This window comes from Globicephala melas, unplaced genomic scaffold, assembly GCF_963455315.2.
Source record: "Globicephala melas unplaced genomic scaffold, mGloMel1.2 SCAFFOLD_92, whole genome shotgun sequence".
Lineage (NCBI taxonomy): Eukaryota > Metazoa > Chordata > Mammalia > Artiodactyla > Delphinidae > Globicephala > Globicephala melas.
In genome coordinates, this window is record NW_027207267.1 from 950,590 (window position 1) to 968,753 (window position 18,164).

Here is an 18,164-nt window from a genome sequence, read left to right on the forward strand (position 1 = left end):
CCGTTCTTGCCTGCCTCCCAGGAAAAGCCAGTCTTCCCCCGAGACCCAAGAGGACCCACCTTGACTATCCCCAGTGCCCCAGCATGGGGTCAGTGTCCATGAATTAGGTGCCAGGGCCTGGGAGATCTGGAAGCCACCCAGGCCTACACCACAGGACCTGCCCTGGGGACAGGGTGCACGCCCAGCGGCCCCCAGAGGACCCCTGCGGGCACGCTGACCTCTCCCCAGGACAGCTCCGGAGCAGCCGCTGGGGCGCGCTGTCAGACCCACAGGGGACCCACCCCACTCATAAGCACTGACTGTGGCCTAGAGGGACTACCAGGGACAGAGGACCCAGAAGCTCTGGCCACACAGATCCAGGGTCACCGACACCTATGGTCACGCATGCACCGTGGAGCTCCCAGCACATGGGGTGGGGCTCCTGATGTGGTAGTGGGGCTACAGAGCTCCCAAGCTACGAATGGATGTGCAGGAGGGAAAACTCATCCCAGCCCCAAAAGAACCACCCTCAGCAGGAGGGGCAGGGAAGGAGCCTGCCCTGGGGAAGACGCCTCAATGTCTGCAGCCCAGATCCCCTGCTGATGGGGTGGGAGGGGACTGCAAGGAGGCTAGAAGCTCCTCTGGAAACCCTCTGGGGTCGGATGGGCCCAGGGGAAGGCCCCTCTTCCCCCCATCTGCCCCAACTCGAGGTCCAGCCTCATTCTCTTGCTGCAGCGCTGGTCTGGCCCGCTGGGTAACCAGCTACTACTGGTCCCATCAGGCCCGGGGAACGGAGAGGAGGCCCGGGGCTCCACCCACTCTGGACCCCTCCCCTCCGGCTCCGCTATGGGTCCGGGGCATCTACGCTCTCCGTCCCCTTACTCAGCTGCGACTGGCCCGGTTCCCAGTCGGTCTGGGAGTGGGGCGGGGGACACGGAGACCGTCTTCTCCTTTAACCCCGTGAACAGGCCCGGGCTGGCGGAGGGTCTCCAAGCCCTCAGCGCTGAAAGTCCCACGTGTGGGTGGAGGGTGGGCGAGCATGATGCCCCGGGCTTATCCAGAGCAGCTCCCCCAAAACACAAGTTGCTTTTCCCAAGGCGCCCTTCCCTTGGAGCCAGCCTCTGGTTGGGGAGGCAGCCTTCCCCACTTCCTCCCCGGGGGCTCTGACTCGTTGCGTGTGTGGGTTCGTCTCTGAAAGCCTGACAGCCCCCAAGAGGACGCCCCCTGCCAAGCTTCGGGTCACATCAGCCACCCTCTCCCACTCAGGGGGTCTCTCCTTCAGAGGGTGCGGGGGGCGCCGCGCAGAGGAGGCGGAATCCGGCCAGGCCGAGAAGAAAGGGAGCCCCCGGGAGGAGGGGGCGGCCCGGGCCCGCCCCGCCCCGCCCCGCCCCGCCCCGGTCGCCACGCCGCCCATTGGCCCCGCGCCGCTATATCTGGGCGCCCACCCGGCGCGAGGCCACCGCCGTCCCTACCGCCGCCCACCCGCCCCACGCGTCCGACCCCGACGTGCCCGCTGCCCACCCTCCGCGCTCCCGCGCTCCGTTCCGCCCAGGCCGCGCCCAGCTGGAATGCAGAGATCGCCGCCCGGCTACGGCGCACAGGACGACCCGCCCGCCCGCCGCGACTGTGCATGGGCCCCGGGCCCCGGGGCCGCCGCTGAGCCGCGTGGCCTCCCCACCGCCCCCGCCGCGCCCGCCGCGCCCGCCGCGCCAGCCTCGCCGCCCAGCCCGCCACGCAGCCCGCCGCGCAGCCCCGAGCCGGGGCGCTATGGCCTCAGCCCGGCCGGCCGCGGGGAGCGCCAGGCGGCCGACGAGTCGCGCATCCGGCGGCCCATGAATGCCTTCATGGTGTGGGCGAAGGACGAGCGCAAGCGGCTGGCGCAGCAGAACCCAGACCTGCACAACGCGGTGCTCAGCAAGATGCTGGGTGAGTGGCTGCTGGGCGGGGGCGGGGACGTGGGGGGTTGGGGCGGGCGGGGCGCGGGGGCACCTCACTCCAGGGCGCTCGCGGAGCTCGGCGGTCCGCCTGCCCGCCCGACGGCACCCGGCTGATCCGCGCCCGCGGCCCGCAGGCAAGGCGTGGAAGGAGCTGAGCCCGGCGGAGAAGCGGCCCTTTGTGGAGGAGGCGGAGCGCCTACGCGTGCAGCACTTGCGCGACCACCCCAACTACAAGTACCGGCCGCGCCGCAAGAAGCAGGCGCGCAAGGCCCGGCGTCTGGAGCCCGGCCTCCTGCTCCCAGGCTTGGCGCCGCCGCCGCCGTCCGAGCCCTTTCCCGCAGCCACCGGCCCGGCCCGGGCCTTCCGCGAGCTGCCGCCGCTGGGCGCCGATTTCGACGGCCTGGGGCTGCCCACGCCCGAGCGCTCGCCGCTGGACGGCCTGGAGGCAGGCGAGGCCGCCTTCTTCCCTCCGCCCGCGGCGCCCGAGGACTGTGCGCTGCGGGCCTTCCGTGCGCCCTACGGCCCCGCCGAGCTGCCCCGGGACCCGGGCGGCTGCTTCGGGGCGCCCTCGGCCGAGGCGCTCAGGACCGCGCCCGCCCCCGCCGCGCCGCTCTGCGGCCTCTATTACGGCGCCCCGGGTGTGCCCGGCCCAGGCCCCTATCCCGGCCCGCTGTCGCCGCCGCCCGAGGCCCCGCCGCTGGAGGGCGCCGAGCCGTTGGGGCCCGCCGCCGACCTGTGGGCCGACGTGGACCTGACCGAGTTCGACCAGTACCTCAACTGCGGCCGGACTCGCCCCGACGCCGCCGGGCTCCCGTACCACGTGGCACTGGCCAAGCTGGGCCCGCGCGCCATGTCCTGCCCGGAGGAGAGCAGCCTGATCGCCGCGCTGTCCGACGCCAGCTCCGCTGTCTACTACAGCGCCTGCATCTCAGGCTAGGCCGCCCGGGGCGCCGCGTGTCACCGTGTCACCGCTCTGTCTCTCTCGCAGGCGGAGTTGCCGCTACTCGTCATAGCCCCGCAGGAACCGGCAACGCCGGGGCTTGGCCGGGCGGAGGGCGCCCCTACGGGGCGGTCCCCACACGTCCCGGGGCTTGGCGGGGAAGCCCAGGCCTAGGACGTGTGGGCTGGCCCTGCCAGGGCTGTTTTTGAAGCGCCTAATCCTTTTCTTGCCGTGTATTTTCTAGAACTAGGCTGTATTTTTTACTTTGCCTTTTTTATATACATGAAACAATATATTTAATTTTTAATTAAACTTTTTCTTGCAAGGGGTTTCAGTGATGCAAAGCACCAATGTAGCAAGGGCTCTTTAAATAACGTTCGTTTGCTGTAAAGGAGGTGCCGGGAGCTGGGTGCCCCAGGCGAGGCCACAATAAAGCACGAAGCGCCTCTCCTTTCCTCGGAACTCCCGCGTCTGTGGTCGCTGGGGGTGGGGAGCAGTCCCCCCCGGGGCCCTGGGCGTGCCCTTCCCTCCAAAGTCCAGGGAGCCTGACCCCACAGCATGCACTTCTCCACCCTTCCAGGACACTACCCCAGACAGCCGATGGGAGGCAGGGGGTGTGGGCACTCCCCACCCTGCCAGCTCTCCACCCCCCTAACCCCCATTTTAACTCAAGCCTCATAGCGGTCAGACTACACCCAGAAATTCCTTCCACACCCTCACCCGGGTTTCACCATCCTCATCTCATCCTGAAAACAACTTCCAAGCCCAGTGAGTGCCCAGAACCGCCTCTCTCTGAAGGAGGCTGGTGGGGTTGACGCCTGTCTGCAGACATGACATCCTGGGACTCCCATCCGTCATTCTCTCTCAACACAGTGTCCCCAGAGAGGGCAGCACCGTGACAAATCCACACTGCTTGCCAGGGTGACGTGTGCGGGCTCTACCAGTGACACGCGGTCAGTGACCAGAGCAGGGGAGCTCAGGCCTCACGTCTCGAGCCTCCACCTCTGGAACCCATCACACTAGCCTTGGGCCCTCTCCCAGCAGGACCGGACACCCTGTTTTCCCTCGGCTTCCTTGCTTCCACTAGCGCCCCCTCACTGGGGAGCCCATGGGTTCAGGGAAAGTTGGCAACAATCACCTTGGGCGATTCTTCTCTCCTGGGACCGGGTCCCGAAGTGAGGGCTCTACACACGCACACCCTTCTCAGGGCCTGACGGATCTTCCAGACCAAGATGAGAGGTCGTGTGTCCCCCTGGCCTGGCCTGCCCCAGTAGCATGTGGTGGGGGGGTCCCGCTGATCTCTGACAGCTCTGATGTAGTGCGTGCGCCACGGGGCGCGGGCATCTTGTGATGAGGTGCGCTGCTGTGTGGCTGCCATGAGCCTGAATCCAGCTGCGTGTGAGTGCGTGTGAGCAAGTGTGTGCACGTGCTCCGAGCATGGCTGTGATGCTGTGACAGTGTGGCCATGTGACTCGACGTGACCCTCCATGAGGATGACTGTGTGACACCCAGGGTGTCTGAGACTCTGTGTGCGCATGCGTGTGTCTGTGTGTCAGCCTGGGTGTCGGTGCACATGGGTCTGCTGCCTGAGCGTGTGTACAGAGGTGAACAGGGTGTGGGGCTGTTCTTACAGGTGTCCTGCCTCTGAGAGGCACGGGAGCAGGGCCCGGAGACCTCAAAGACAAAGGGACAGAGAAAGACAAGCTGACGGGGGGGGGGGGGGGGGGGGGCAGGCGACGGACTCACAGGTGGAGAGAGGAGCCCTGGGCGGGTCGAGGCACAGACAGAAATGGCCCCCAGGACACCAAGGACAGTGCTGGTACACAGGAAAGAGGCAGGGAGTGAGGCCCAAAGGGACAAGGGTGGTCCAGTCCAGCCGCATCTGTCATGGTGGGAGGCAGCTCTGAGACACCAATGCTGAGTCCTGGGCTCACGCACGAAGGCTCACATCACCCATGAGTGTGCACACCCAGCTCTCATGGCCCCTGACTCCCACTCTGGGCCTGCCCCTGGTAGGGGGACAGGTGACCCACCCACTGGAGCCCTGGGTTAGCAGGGCCAAGGTGCGCCCCCCCCCCATCGTGGGGTTGGTCTCTGTACAGATGGGGACCCGTAGCCGCCAGACTCCAGCAGCCTCTGCCCCCTGCCACACCCTGGGGGGCAGACCCTCCCATCTCCTCCCCCAACCCCCTGGCCAGGGCAGGGGGAAGGGAAGACCAGCCCAGCCTCTCCTACCGCCTAGAGCCATGTGACCAGACCCTCAGAGGGCCCCCCCGTCTGGGCGCAGGCATCACCTCACCTGTGCCCCACCCCAGAGACACCCGTGGACACACATGGAGAGAGGCTGCAGGTGGGCAGGCAAGGCCGTCTCTCATGTACGTGGACAGCTTTCTAACATCCTCCTCACCCCACCCTCGGAGTCAGGAGGATGGGGGCGTCAGGGTGCCTGGGGTGGCACAGGCCCCACTGCCCAAGTGCGGAAGGGCCGAGTAGCTTGCTCCCCAGAAGACCCTCCCTCAGTGCCAGCGTGGGATGCCGGGGGGGGGGGCATGGGGGCGTCCGGGGGTCCCAATTTGGACCAAGTCCCTGGAGCCAGGGGCTGGGGGCATTCAGGAGCAGAATCAGGACTGGGGACGCGCGCACACACACACACACACACACACTCACGCGCGCGCGCGCGCGCGCGCGCGCGCACACACACATGCGGAGGGCAGCTGTTTTCAGAGAGTGCCTCAGGTGGGCACCATGCCTGGGGCCCTCCCAAGGAACCTGCCCTGCAGGCTGGGCCGCCCTCCTAGGCAGGACTACAGCTCCAGGGCCTGGGTGGTTCCAGCCCTGGGTCAGGCTCCCCTGCCCCCCACCCCCCGGCTCCACCCACCTGCTTCCCCTAAGGTCAGAGAAGGGATGTCCCCACCCCCAGCTCCCGCTGAGTCAGGCCCGCCAGGAACAGACCCAGGCGACCTAGCTCCTGGCGGGAAGTTCTAGCAGCCCGGCCTGGCCTGAGCCACAGCTCCCACACCCAGGACCCAGCCTAGCCTGGGGGTGACCTGAGCCGAGGTGTGGAACTCTCCCCAGCAAGCCGCCCACAGGAGGAGGTGGGGGGGGGTTAGAGCAGGTAAGGTGCACCCCTCTCCCCCGCAGGCACTATCATCACCTCGACACCCTCAGGAACACCCCACACACAACCAGACACACACCACACCAGGAGCAAAGCTGTGCTCACACACCCGCCCCCAACAAGGCCAGGCTGGGCAGGCGAAGAGGAACTGGACTGTCCACCCACTTGATGGACAAATACGCTGGACAGTCCAGCTGCTCAGCTGACAGCCTCCAACACCTACAGACACTTCTAAGGGGACAACTCGGTGGTTTCTAATCTGTTCACAGGGTGGTATAACCATGAGCACTAACTTCAGCACTTTTCCATCACCCCAAAAGAACCTCGTCCCCACTAGCTGTCACTTCCCATCCTCCTTGCTCCCAGCCCCTGGGAGACACTAAGCTGCTTTCTGTCTCTGCAGACTTGCCTATTCTGGACTTCGTGTAAGTGGCCTTGAGAGCCTGGCTTCTCTCACTGAGCATCGAGTGTTCAAGGTTCATCCATGTTGTAAACTGAATCAAAAACTTCATTCCTTTTAAAGGCTGTATAATATTCCACTGTATGGAAGGAACACAGTCTATTTATCTCTTCGTCAGCTGATGGACACTGAGGTTGCTTCCATGTTTTGGCTACCGTGATTACTGATGCTATGAACATTCGCGTGCAAGGTTTTACGTGGATGTTTTCAGGAAAGGAACATAAATGTGTGTCTCTAATGACCAAGTCTGAACAAGTAGATTAAGTACCTCAAATTCATATGCTGGGTAAATGCCCTGAGAAAACCATCACTCAAAAGGACACATGCACCCCAACGTTCATTGCAGCACTATTTACAATAGCCAGGACAGTGGACAGAGAAGATGTGGTACATACATACAATGGAATGTTACTCAGCCATTGAAAAGGAATGAAATTGGGTCATTTGTAGAGATGTGGATGGAGTTAGAGCCTGTCGTACAGAGTGAAGTAAGCCCAAAAGAGAGAGACAAATAGTGTGTATTAACGCATATGTGGAATCTAGAAAAATGGTACAGATGAACCTATTTGCGGGGCAGGAATAGAGACGCAGAGTGGAGAACGGACATGTGGACACAGGGTGGGTAGGGGAGGGTGGGAGGAACTGGGAGATTAGGTTTGACATAAATACACTACCACGTGTAAAACGGAAGGCTAGTGGGAACCTGCTGTATAGCACAGGGGGCTCAGCTCGGCGCTCTGTGACAGCCTAGGTGGGTGGGATGGGGGGTGGGGGTGGGAGGGAGGTCCACGAGGGAGGGGATATAGGCATGCATAGAGCTGATTCACTTCATTGTACAGCAGAAACTAACAGGACATTCTGAAGAAATTATACTCCAGTAAAAACCAAAATTCATATGCTAGAGCAGCTACCCCCCAAGGGGGGCTCCAGAGCGGCTGACCTCCAATCCCAACTGGGTGCTCACAAGCGAGACTAAACCCTCCACCCAGCCCACCCCCCCCCCACTCCTGCCCCAAGCTTGGGAAGGGGCCCCAAGGAGCAGGCTCCAGTCCAGTCCACCGCGGGTTCTGGCCAAGCGTGTGGGAGTTCCTGGCCCAGGACTGGGGAGGAGGAGGGATGGGAGCGCCACTGTTCCTCCTCTTTGTGTTTCAGAACACAGCCCCCTCGGCTTCCTTCCACCCCCTCTACCTCTGCACAAGCACCCAGCCTCCCAGGGAAGCCCGGCACGGCTCCCCACCCTCTGCCTTATCTTCCACGCCCCCGACCCACGCCCCCTTCCTGCTCTGGCCAGCACAACCCGGCCCATCCCCCAGGACCCCTCTCCCATGCCCCCGCGCTATTCCCCCACGACCCCACCCCCCTGCCCCACGACCCCGCCCTGTCTCCCACGCCCCCGCCCGCCCGCGCGAGAAAACAGGAAGGGGCCCGCGGCGGCGGCGGCGGCGCTGGAAGGAAGCGCAGGAAGCGGCGGCGGGTGCGGCGCTTATCTCGGGCCCCAGCCGGACCCCTGGCCTCGCGCCCCGCGCCGGCCGGGCAGGGGACGTGGGGGCGGCCGGAGGACAGGCCTGCTCACCTGGCGGGGGGCCCTGGCCGCCTTACCACCGAGCCACAACTGTCACAACTGGGCCATGTAGGGAGGCGACGGGACTTCACTGAGCCAGGCTGTGCCCCTCCAGCCCGGGGACCCAGGGGCCGGTGTCCAACCGCAGGGCGCCCCACCTCCCCACAACGCTCACTGGCCCGCCCCGCCCCCAGGCCCTGACCGCCCCGTTTCCCCCCTTACAAGGACTCGCTTTGCCCTGCAGGTGCGGGCTCCCTGCTGCTTCTTCCGGGCTTTAACTCTTGGAGGGGTGGGGGGAACGACGCGCCGATGGTGGTTTCTGTGTTTACAAAGCTGGGTCTTTTCCTGGGGAGGGGGCAGGATGGGGACTGTCTCTGGGCGCCCCCCAGGGTCCCGAAGGCCACTGGCAGGGACAATGGGCTCCAACACCTGGCACTCCACCCCCCCCACCCCACCCCCCCGCCCCATGAGTATGTGCTTTGCTTCCTGGAGTGGGGGGCAGCGTGTGTTTCCGCGTCAGCCACGACTGGAACGGCGCCTCCGCGCACACCTGCAGGCAGGGACCCCACACTCAGGCTCACAGGCAAGAGCCCGAGGGCCCTCAGGTCTGGTGCAGGTGTTTCCTCCCGCGCCTTCGCGGCACCCAGCGCCAGATGCAGGGTCCGGCCGACTCACGTCCTGTCCCAGAGCCCTGGCTCCGCGAACGCGGAGGTGTGTCTGTTCAGGGCCTGGCATGGCGGGCACCCGTCTTTCCCACAACCTCCCACCGCCTCCTGGTGCTCAGCTGGGCTGGGGTGGCGGCCAGTAGGGGAGGGGACACGGGGGGGGTGCCGCTGGAGCCCATGAGTAGGCCCCAGGCAGGGCAAAGGCGCTCTGCCGCCCTCAGAAGGGCCAGTGCTCGAGGTTGGCACGGACCCCACCCCTGTGGTCTGTTGGCAGCCTGGGGAGGGGCAGAGGTGGGAAGTGGGCGTCGAGAGAGAGAGGGGCCTGTGGGCGGGGGCAGGGAACACACACGTGGCACAGTTGGGATCACGTTTTTGGTTTTCCGAATCCGGAGACTAGTTTGCCTGTTGCCCGTGTTCCAGATGTTCTTACAAAGGCTCCCAGTCTGGGGAGGCCGTGGGACCCGGACTACCCTTCAAAGCTGCCTGGCCCCTCCTTGCAGCGCTGCACGTGGGCGGTCTGGCTCCCTGGCCAGCGCTCTGCGGCGCATCTGCCACCCCGGCACAGCCCCTCCCCCTAGGTCTCAGCCACCACACACCCCCCCCCCCCCCGCCCCGGTGAAGCAGCTGAGAAGGCGCGCGTGTAGGACAGGACACCACAGGGTGCAGGCCCCAACCCCACCACGTGTGTGCCCCAGAAGAGTGTTTCATGGAGGAAGAACCAGGCTCAGGCCACATGCCTAGGGCCTGGGCAGGGAAGGCAGGGCACAGGGGCCTGGCAGATACCTCGAGTCCACGAAAGGCGGGGCCCATCCACCGGGTCACACCGCCTACACTCTGCCCTCCGTGGCCCCGTGACCCCTGGCCAGTGGCTCTGTCCTCACCGTTGAGTCTCTTTCCATCTCTCTGTCGGTTCTGGTCAGTTCCAGCCAGCAAAGATTTGGGTAGCTCATGTGCCCCGGTGCTGAGCCTGGAGGGCCAGACCTCAGGTCTGAGCAGGGCGGCCCAGCTTTCCCTCCACCTGCCCCAGACGTGGTCTGGTTGGGGTGTCCCCGCCCTGGACAAGTGGACTTCGTCCCAGAAGCCAGAAGCCCACCCTGCCCTCATCGTGCATGAGCAAAGACGCTGAAGTGGGTTGAAGGGTGGCCCCAGAGATACGCCACCTCCCAGAACCTACGAGTGGGACCCTACGTGGAAAAAGGGTCGTGGCAGATGTAATTAAGGATCTTGAGGTGAGGAGATCATCCTAGATTACCCAGGAGGCACTAAATCCAGCAGCAAAGATCCTCAGAGAGGAGAGACGGCCACGCGAAGCGAAGGCAGGTGTTGGAGCGACGCAGCCACAAGCGAAGAGATACCCAGAGCCCCCAGAAGCTTCAAGAAGCAGGAATGGTTTCGCCCCTGGAGGGAGCACAGCCCAGCCCTACGACACCTGACTGCGGGCCAATGATACTGATTTTGGACGACCTCTGGCCTCCAGAACTGTGAGAGAAGAACATTTTACTGTGTTAGGTCACCTAGTTTGTGCTAATTTGTTATAGCAGCTCTAGGAAACTAATACAGATGGTTTCTGAGATGTGGGGACAGCGGCCCGTGTCCCCACAGCCATGACGCCGACCCATCATCCGGGGGTTGGCAGAAGCAGGCCTGGGCACGATGTGCAGAGCCTCTGCCTGGCACTGAGGCCTCGAGAGAAGGTGCAGAGGGTGGACAGCGGTGGCCGGGGCGGGGGTGGGGGTCTTGTGCTGAGAACAACGTCGAAGTGGGATGAGGGAGGGACCACTGGGGTCTTCGAGCTCAGGCCACAGGCCTCCAGCCCCCACGCCCAGGCGGTCAATTTGCCAGGACAGACCAGGGTTAGACATCAGGAGGGTGTGCCTGAGAGAGGGGCACCCTGCCAGACAGGGTGGGGCAGGAACCTGGACCTGTGCACTCACACATCCCTGTGCACACACACCTCGACATATACATTTGTGTACACACACACACACACACACACACACACGCTCACTACCGGGGAGGCTCTGGCAGGGGCCCCCAGGGAGGAACAGCCGGGCCAGGGTGCAGGAGCATCTTGTCCACCACCATGGTTGCAGTCCAGGACTCAGACGGAGATTGTGTCCCTGTAACTAAGGCCTCTGCTCCTCCTCCCAGCCCCCCCGAAACTGGGGTTTGTTGGGAACTGCCTCAGGCATGGGCGGACAGAAAGGGCTGCCCATTGCCCGCTCACCACGGCAGCAAGGAGTGCTGTGGGTGGGCAGCAGCCATGACGGCCCAGAGGCCACGCCCAGGCGCCCTTAGGAGGCGCACTCTCCCCACAGGCCCTGGCGCTGAGGTCCAAGTGCAAGGAGCCAGGTGCCCTGGGGAAAGCAGGAGCGTGGTGGGGGCCTCTGTGGAGGGCCCGTCCCTCCCCGTCCCCGCACCCAGACCCCCGGACTCTCTTACTGACCTTCTACCAGGCCCGATTCATCTCCCCCAAGCCTTGTGCTCCAACCAAAGCAGGACTTTTCCCTCCTACCTGGACGCCCAGCAGGAGCCAGCGGCGTGACTGCTCCCCTCAGCTTGCTCCTCCACCAGTGTTCCCCGAGTTCAAGACGAGGACTCCCCCAGGGACTCGGGCCAGGACCCTGGGAATGCCCGCACCTCCCCTCACCCCATTCATGTCCAAGCCCACCTCCTCCAGCCTCACCTCAACCACACAGGCCCCCTGCCCAGGCCACCCTCACACTCAGAGTGCGACCACGTGGCCTGGGAACCTACAAGGCGACTGCATGCACCCTGAGGTCCCCAGCCTGCACACAGGGCACGTGCGGGCTGTCACTCTGCTTGGGGCCTGGCTCTCATCCCGGCCCTTACACTTCGGGCTGTGAGGTCTGGGGCAAGTCCTGTAACCTCCCCGTGCCTCAGTTTCCTCCTGTACGAACCAGGGGCAGTGGCTCCTGCTGCTCGGACTGAACGCGTTCACACGCGCACGATGGGGGCGCTCAGGGCCAGCTGTGCCCTGCTGACGGCTCCGCCAGCAAGGCCTGTCTGCATCTCCTGCTCGCCTCTGTTCTGCCAGGGTGCCCAGGGCAAGGCCTGCTTCGGTGCCTACTGGGTCCGTCCACCTGTCAGGGGAGAGCATGATGACAGGTGTGCCGACCAGGCACCCACCTTGACCAGGTGCTCTGCCTGTCCTGCTGCGCCCCCTCCACAGGTTGTGATCCGGGAGGGGGCCACGGACCTCCAGGCCTACGCGGCTGTAGGTGCGGGACTCCAGGGATCAGCCCTCCACCGGGCCACGCAAACATAAGGTCCCAGGACACGAGACGGTGGGTCCCTGGCTGGCCTGTCCAGTCCCGCCGCCGAGGAGCTGCTGCCACCCTCCCCAGGCCACAGGAAATGGCCCGGCCCAGCTTGCAGCCAGGGCCGCAGCTCGCTTCCCTTCAGGCCCGTTTCCTTTATCCGGTTGTTTTGCTCCGAATTCACAAAGCTCAGCCTTCCCCTCCCCTCCATTTCCACCCTTCCCCCATCCCAGAGTGGAGCAGGACGGATACGATGCTACATTTTAGGACCAGCAGGAGTCCCCATCTGCCCCCGCCCAAGCCTGCAGCGCCGACTTAGCAGGAGTCCCGTCCCGAGGCGCCCCCTGCTGGCCGAGCCTGGGAACACCGCCGCTCCCCCCCTCCCCCACACCGCGTGTGCGGGAGGCCCCAGCGCCCCCTCCCCACCGAGGCGCGGACCCGGGGCGGCCTGGCCCCACAGCTGGCAGGCGAAGAAAGAGCGAACAGGGCCGCAGCACCAGCTCAGTTTATTGGGGCCTTGCTGGGGGCGGAGGGCGGGCCCCCTCCGGGACCAGCTCGCCAGGCGGGCCCCGCCTCCCAGTCCCGGGCCCTCCGAGGAGTGCGGGCCGCGGCGAGGGAGGGGCCGAGCCGCAAGGCCCTTTCCCAATCCCCGCGCGCTCGGGGCGCTTAGGAGCCCCAGGAGCCGTCGGTGGCCGCGGCGCGCAGCGCGAAGAGTTTCTCCCAGCAGGTGGCGACGGCGTCCAGGGCGCGCAGCAGGAGCCGCCTCCGGCCGCCCCGACGCCGAACAGGGCGCGTCTCGCGCCGCCGGCTCCGCTGTCGGGGACGCGTCGGTCAGGGCGTGGGCACGGTCCCCGCCCGCCCCCTCCCCCGCAGCTCGTGTCCAGCCCCTGGGAAGGGAGACCGCGGGGCCGTGGGAGCGAGCGGGGACGCGCACCTGGCGCAGCGTCCGGCAGTGGCGCCGCATCACCGCCTCGGTGCGCACGGCCACGGTCCAAGCCGCCTTTTCCAGAGCCCCGCGGCGGCCCCCGGCCACCGCCCCACGTAGGGTCCGACCCAGGGCCACGATGGACAGTAGGATACTGTGCTCCTGGGGAGGGAGGAAGCGGGGGGCTGGGGGAGGAGCCCCGTGGGGAGGGGGCTGGAGGGCTTGGGTGGTGACGTCTCCATACCTTCTGGGCGCCACAGGAGGCTCCCACCCGGCCCCGCCATCGGGAGGCCGCGGCTCCAGTCAGGTTTTTCTGAATGAAATGGAGCTGTCTGGAGCCCGGCCCAGTCCACCTCACCGCGGCCTGCAGGTCCTCGAAGATGACCGCGCGGTAGTGGTGGAGCACGTCGGGGACGCTGCAGGCGCCGAGCCTGGCCCGGCCCGGTGCAGCCCCCAGCAGTGCCAGCAGGAGCGCCCAGAGCGCGGGCCTGGGGGGCCCCTGGAAGGGATACAGGCTCAGAGCCTGCGGAGGCGCCGACCCTCCTGCAGCACTGCGGGCAATGTGCTTCCCCCCCCCTCCCCGCCACCCCCGATCCCGATCCACACACACCTGTACAAGGGAATCTCTAAGCTGGTATAACGGAGACGTCGCCATGCCATTCAACAAATGCTCTAGGCACAGGGCTGGCAGGTTTGGGGAAGGACAGACGACAGCACCCGCGGCTCTGATCTGCATGGGTGTGAGGGCCCAAGTACCCATAAGACTGGGGGGCAGGACTGACCTAGGTCTGCCTACAGCGGGAAGCACCCCCTGTACAGTCTCACCCTTGGCCATGCCCTGACCCATGCCCACCAGAGCTGGGCTCATCGCCAGGTGCCCCACAGGAGAGGGCAGAACTGATCTGCCCCCTCAATGGCCGAGCAGCTTCTCCTCACCCTCCCCATGGCTCTGCTACCAGCTCTGAGAGCCATGGGGGCTGGGGTTCCCTTGCACCCCCAACCCAACCAGGACAGGGGTGAGGGCTCAGAGCTCAAGGCCACACCCCTTTGGGAGGGGAAGGCTTGGGGAAAGCCCAAGGCGAAGGGAGGAAGGGGACCGTGGTCCACACCACCAGGGCTCCCCTCCCCCAGAAAGAAAACTGGCTCTCATGGTGAAGAAGCCCACCCCCACTCAGAAGCCCGAATATCAGAGAGAGAGAGCAGCTTGTCTGCAGGCTCCCAGCCCCCGGGCTGGAGTCACACAGCACTGGAAAATCAATCATGTGAACCCAGCGAGACTTGGGACTCGAGACACAGGACTCGACTCTGCTTCCCAGCCTGGCAGGAGAGCCTGACCACGCAGGGCCGGACCTGGAGGCCGTGGGGGCTCCCTGCCTGAGGCACCCGGCAGCGTTGGCCGGAGGACCAAATGCAATTAGCTGTGGGCCCTTCTCGAAGCCCACCCCCTCCCTAGACAGGCTTGGCATGATGGCCAGCTCAGTCGCCCCCTCTGCCTGCTGAGGATCAGAGATCATAGTGAGCACAAGAGCCGTTGGTGCTGGAGGGACGTCCAAGTGGGGTAGGTTGGTTGCCCAGGGTGTCCCGGGAAGGCCTGTCTGCCCCTGACCAGGGCCCGAGGCTCAGGCCAGTCCAACCCATGAGGACAGGGTGGCCCCAGCTCCAGGAGGGAGACTCCCTCCCCCCCGCCGCTGCAGCTGCCGGGAAGGCCCGTCAGGAGCACCCAGGGCCAGGCTGCGGTGACGGGAACCAAGGGGAGTTTCCCGGTGGGGACACGGCGGGACAGCAGCCTCTCCTGGGCTGTGCACGCTCCCTGCCCAGCCGAAGTCAGCCCCCTCCCCAGCGGCCCACAGCTGCTCACCATGGGCTTCTCAGGCTCAGGCCCTCCCTCACTCCCGCCAGTGGGCCTGGGACATGATCCTGGGGTCCTCAGGTGGGGAGCGCCGCTGCCACTCCAGGTCCGCTCCAAACCCGGCCAACAAGGCTTCCCTGGACGGCAGGCAGCCGAGGCTTTTGAAGTTGGCTCCTCTGAGCAAAGGGGGGAGGGAGGAGGGAGGCCCCAGGATCCCAGCCCTGCCCCCTCCCTCTCCCCACCGCTATCCAATCACTTCTTCAATTAACCTGACCCTGGAGCCCAGCCCCACCGGGCTGTCTTCCCACCCAGTGGATCTTGGATTAAGCCGGACCTGGGAGATCTTCTCTGCCGAGGAGGGGCCAGGGCGCTCGGTGGGCAGAGAGCAGGGTAGGGCCCGGCTGCTGGGGAAGGGGAGCCAGGAGAAGCGGGGTCGCCCTTCTCCAGGGCCTTCCTCGGTGGTCAGCAGGTGCTGCCTCTGCCAGGAACTTGGCCACCAGCAGGACCAGGTGAGCAGGACGTAACCCTTCCACCCCCCAGCTCCCCCACCCTGACGTCCGGGGGGTCCTGCCCCAGCAGGTCCCAGGCAGGGGACTTCCCGGCTCCCCGCTGGCCCAGCACTCAGGGGAGAGGTGCTTCCCACTGCTCGCCCGTCCTGGGCCGAGGGGGGTCTTTTGCCGGGGGAGCTCACGGCCACTCACCAACCAGGCTTGCAGGGAGCCGGGCCACAGCACCCTGCCGGGCAGTGTGCTGGGGCTGCCCCCAGCCCTGCCCAAGCCTAGGAACTCAGCTAGCCTTGAGCTGGAACTGAAAAATGTCAGTGGAAGAAAAGCTAAGAGATGTTTTCCCCAGGGAGAAAAGTAGTTTCACCACCACCTCGAGGCATTGAGAAAACAATCCCCAGGCAAACGAGGAGACATTTGCATGTGGCCAATCAGATGCTCTGGAACGTTCCAAGGGCCCTGTGGGAGGCCTCACCTGACCTGAGATCAGAGAAAGTGTCCGGGAGAAGCCACAAGCAACTGAGGGCTGCCAGCTGCCCTGTGGCCGCAGCCAAGTCACTGCCCCTTCCTGGGCCTCAGTTTCCACATCTGTACAGGGACAGGCTGGCTTTCAAGCTCCTAAAAACTTCAGGACTCACTTTCCAGTGCAATGGGCAGGACCTCCTCCAAAAGGGATCACAGGAAACTCCTGAGGTCAGTGACAACACCCAGGAACCTCCGGCATGGCCCTCTGGGACTGGCTGACCTCGGGTAAGGAGAGGAAGGATTTCCAGAGCCACAGACCATCCGTGAGCGGGGCCTGCCCCGGGCGCCCACCCTGGCACCAGCAGTTCCTGACCCCACACAGGGATGGTCCGATCCCGCCCAGGGCTGGCCACGACCTTGTGGCTCCCAGAGCGACGGAGGTGGACCCGGCTGGGCCCGTGCTCTGCAGGCAGATGCCCACGCCCTTGGTGCTGACGAGAAGGGCATGCTCCCCAACCTCGGCTGCTGCCAGAGGGCTAAGCCACGGGTCAGTGACTGACCCGCAGAACGAGCACCGAGGAGCCCCTCTGGGATGGTTTCTTACAAAAGAATGTGTGGGAGTAACCGCCAGCCGCCCTTCTCGTCACCACACGTGACGATCCGCATCTCTTCGCCCGGCCCATGGCCTCTGGACCGACCCTGACCTCCGGCCAGATGTCTCCAGCCGTGGCCAACGCACCCCCTTCCAAGAGAACTAGCTAGTTTCCAACGGGACACAGACGCAGGGATCCAGAGCCCGAGGAAGTCTTTCATCCTCACATGGTGAAAACACGCTCAAGTCTCCCAAGTAATGAATGCATTTGCAGTCTAAAGAGAGGACAGTTACAAGTGCTTTAGCATAAAATTGCTGACGCCAAATTAGCAAAAGTGAATTCACCTGCCAATGGGAGCGAGCCTCTCACGCGCTGGGGGCAGCACCTCAGGGGCCAGGCCCGTCCGCACCCAGGAAAGTCACCTACCCAGGGGCACACGCAGCCTGCCGCTGCGGGCTGGTGGGGGCCGCAGAGCACCCCGGGGCGGGAGAGCGCGTGCACCAGCAGGGGCACTGGAGTCGCCAGGCCAGCCAGACCCCGGCTGTCCCCACGCGGGGCTTTTACCCAGGACACGAGGTCCTGCCACCATCTCCATAAAGCCCTGGAGAGCCTCACCGCTCCCCTGGCGTCTCCTCTGTGGGCACGGGCTCACGAGGCCCCCTGGAAAGTGAGCCCCGTCCAGCGCGGGGCAGACTGGGGCGGCCAAAGCATGCGAGGGGAGGGCTCGGAGAACACCCGCCGGCCACAAACCCCACGACTACTAGAAAGCCTTTAATCAAAGACAGGACAGACAGCTCTCACGCCCCCCGCCCCGCCCCCAGCCAGCAGGGCCGGAACAGTCAGAAGGTGTTCTTGATGCGGGCCGCCACCAGCACCAGGATCTCCCCGATCTTCCGCTGCCAGTTGGCGATGTCCTTGGACGTGGCGCACCACAGCTCCCCGTGCCGGGGCTCGGCGTTCTCGCAGCGCCTTTTCACCTCCTCCCGCTGCTCCTGGGTGGGGACCGCGGGCACGTGAGGCGCCCCCACTCCTCCGCCGCCCCCAGCCCCGCTCCCCGGGAGCAGGCCCGCCACATTCCACCAGGCCTCACACCAGTGCCCGCACCCGCCCCCCAACTGGGAGCCAACCAGCTCCCCCAAGCCTGGCTTCCACATCCTGTGGGGACCCAACGGGACTGGGCTCCGGGAGGGCTCCTGCATAGGAGGACAGGTCCCCCGAGGCACAAGGACGACTCCCAGGCCTCCAGCTCCAGCCCCATTTGTGCCATGGCCCGAGCCCCCATCACAACCAACTCATTAAAAGATGCCCCAAACATCTAAATCTCAGGCTGAGAGGCTCCAAGGCTGTAGCCAGAAAGCCGCGTGGAAGCTGAATCAGCCGTCAGCGCTGCGGGACAGGTAGGGCGGGGGCAGCGGGCGGCAGGTGCCTCACCTCTGTGCCGTGCTGCAGCTCGAACTTGTAGAAGAAGGCCCAGGCATCCCCCAGGTCCGAGTCGATCTTCACGGTGCGGTGGAACCACTCCCGGGCCTTGGTGATCTTCCGCTCGCTCCAGAACAGCCTGGGGGGAAGCAGCAGGGCGGGACCGAGTGAGCGGCGGCCAGGGGACGGCGCTGGGGGGCACTCTGGGGCTGGCCCTGGCCTCCTCGGGCCACAGCCCGCTCCCGGGTGCGCTGGACCATGAGCCCGGTCAGTCTAGTGACCTGCCACAGGCAGCCACAGTGGCACAGAGCCTGGCTCAGGCACTGCTGGTCTTGTCCTCTCCCTGGAGAGCTTGGGCTTCCCACAGGGGTGCCGAGGAATCAGTCCTGATCACCCGGAAACCACTCCAGGTGACTAACCTGAAACCCTCCTTCAAGTGTCTAACCAAAGCATTTCTTAAAAAACCACC

The 18,164-nt window shown here is 65.2% G+C and overlaps 2 protein-coding genes across 2 annotated transcripts; one reads left to right on the forward strand and one right to left on the reverse strand.

Moving 5' to 3' along the window:
* The first annotated feature begins 1,460 nt into the window (after positions 1 to 1,460).
* LOC132596372 (transcription factor SOX-18) lies at positions 1,461 to 3,304 on the forward strand. Its single transcript, XM_060293398.1, has 2 exons — positions 1,461 to 1,905; positions 2,051 to 3,304. Exons 1-2 carry the CDS (start codon positions 1,548 to 1,550, stop codon positions 2,851 to 2,853), a joined length of 1,161 nt encoding a protein of 386 aa, XP_060149381.1. The 5' UTR covers positions 1,461 to 1,547; the 3' UTR covers positions 2,854 to 3,304.
* A 9,303-nt stretch (positions 3,305 to 12,607) lies between these two features.
* On the reverse strand, positions 12,608 to 18,139 carry LOC132596376 (uncharacterized protein C20orf204-like). The gene is made up of 5 exons (XM_060293401.1): positions 17,708 to 18,139; positions 13,477 to 17,268; positions 13,111 to 13,365; positions 12,876 to 13,028; positions 12,608 to 12,754 (listed from the first exon to the last, which is right to left on the reverse strand). Exons 2-5 carry the CDS (start codon positions 13,732 to 13,734, stop codon positions 12,608 to 12,610), a joined length of 813 nt encoding a protein of 270 aa, XP_060149384.1. The 5' UTR covers positions 13,735 to 17,268; positions 17,708 to 18,139.
* Positions 18,140 to 18,164: the final 25 nt, after the last annotated feature.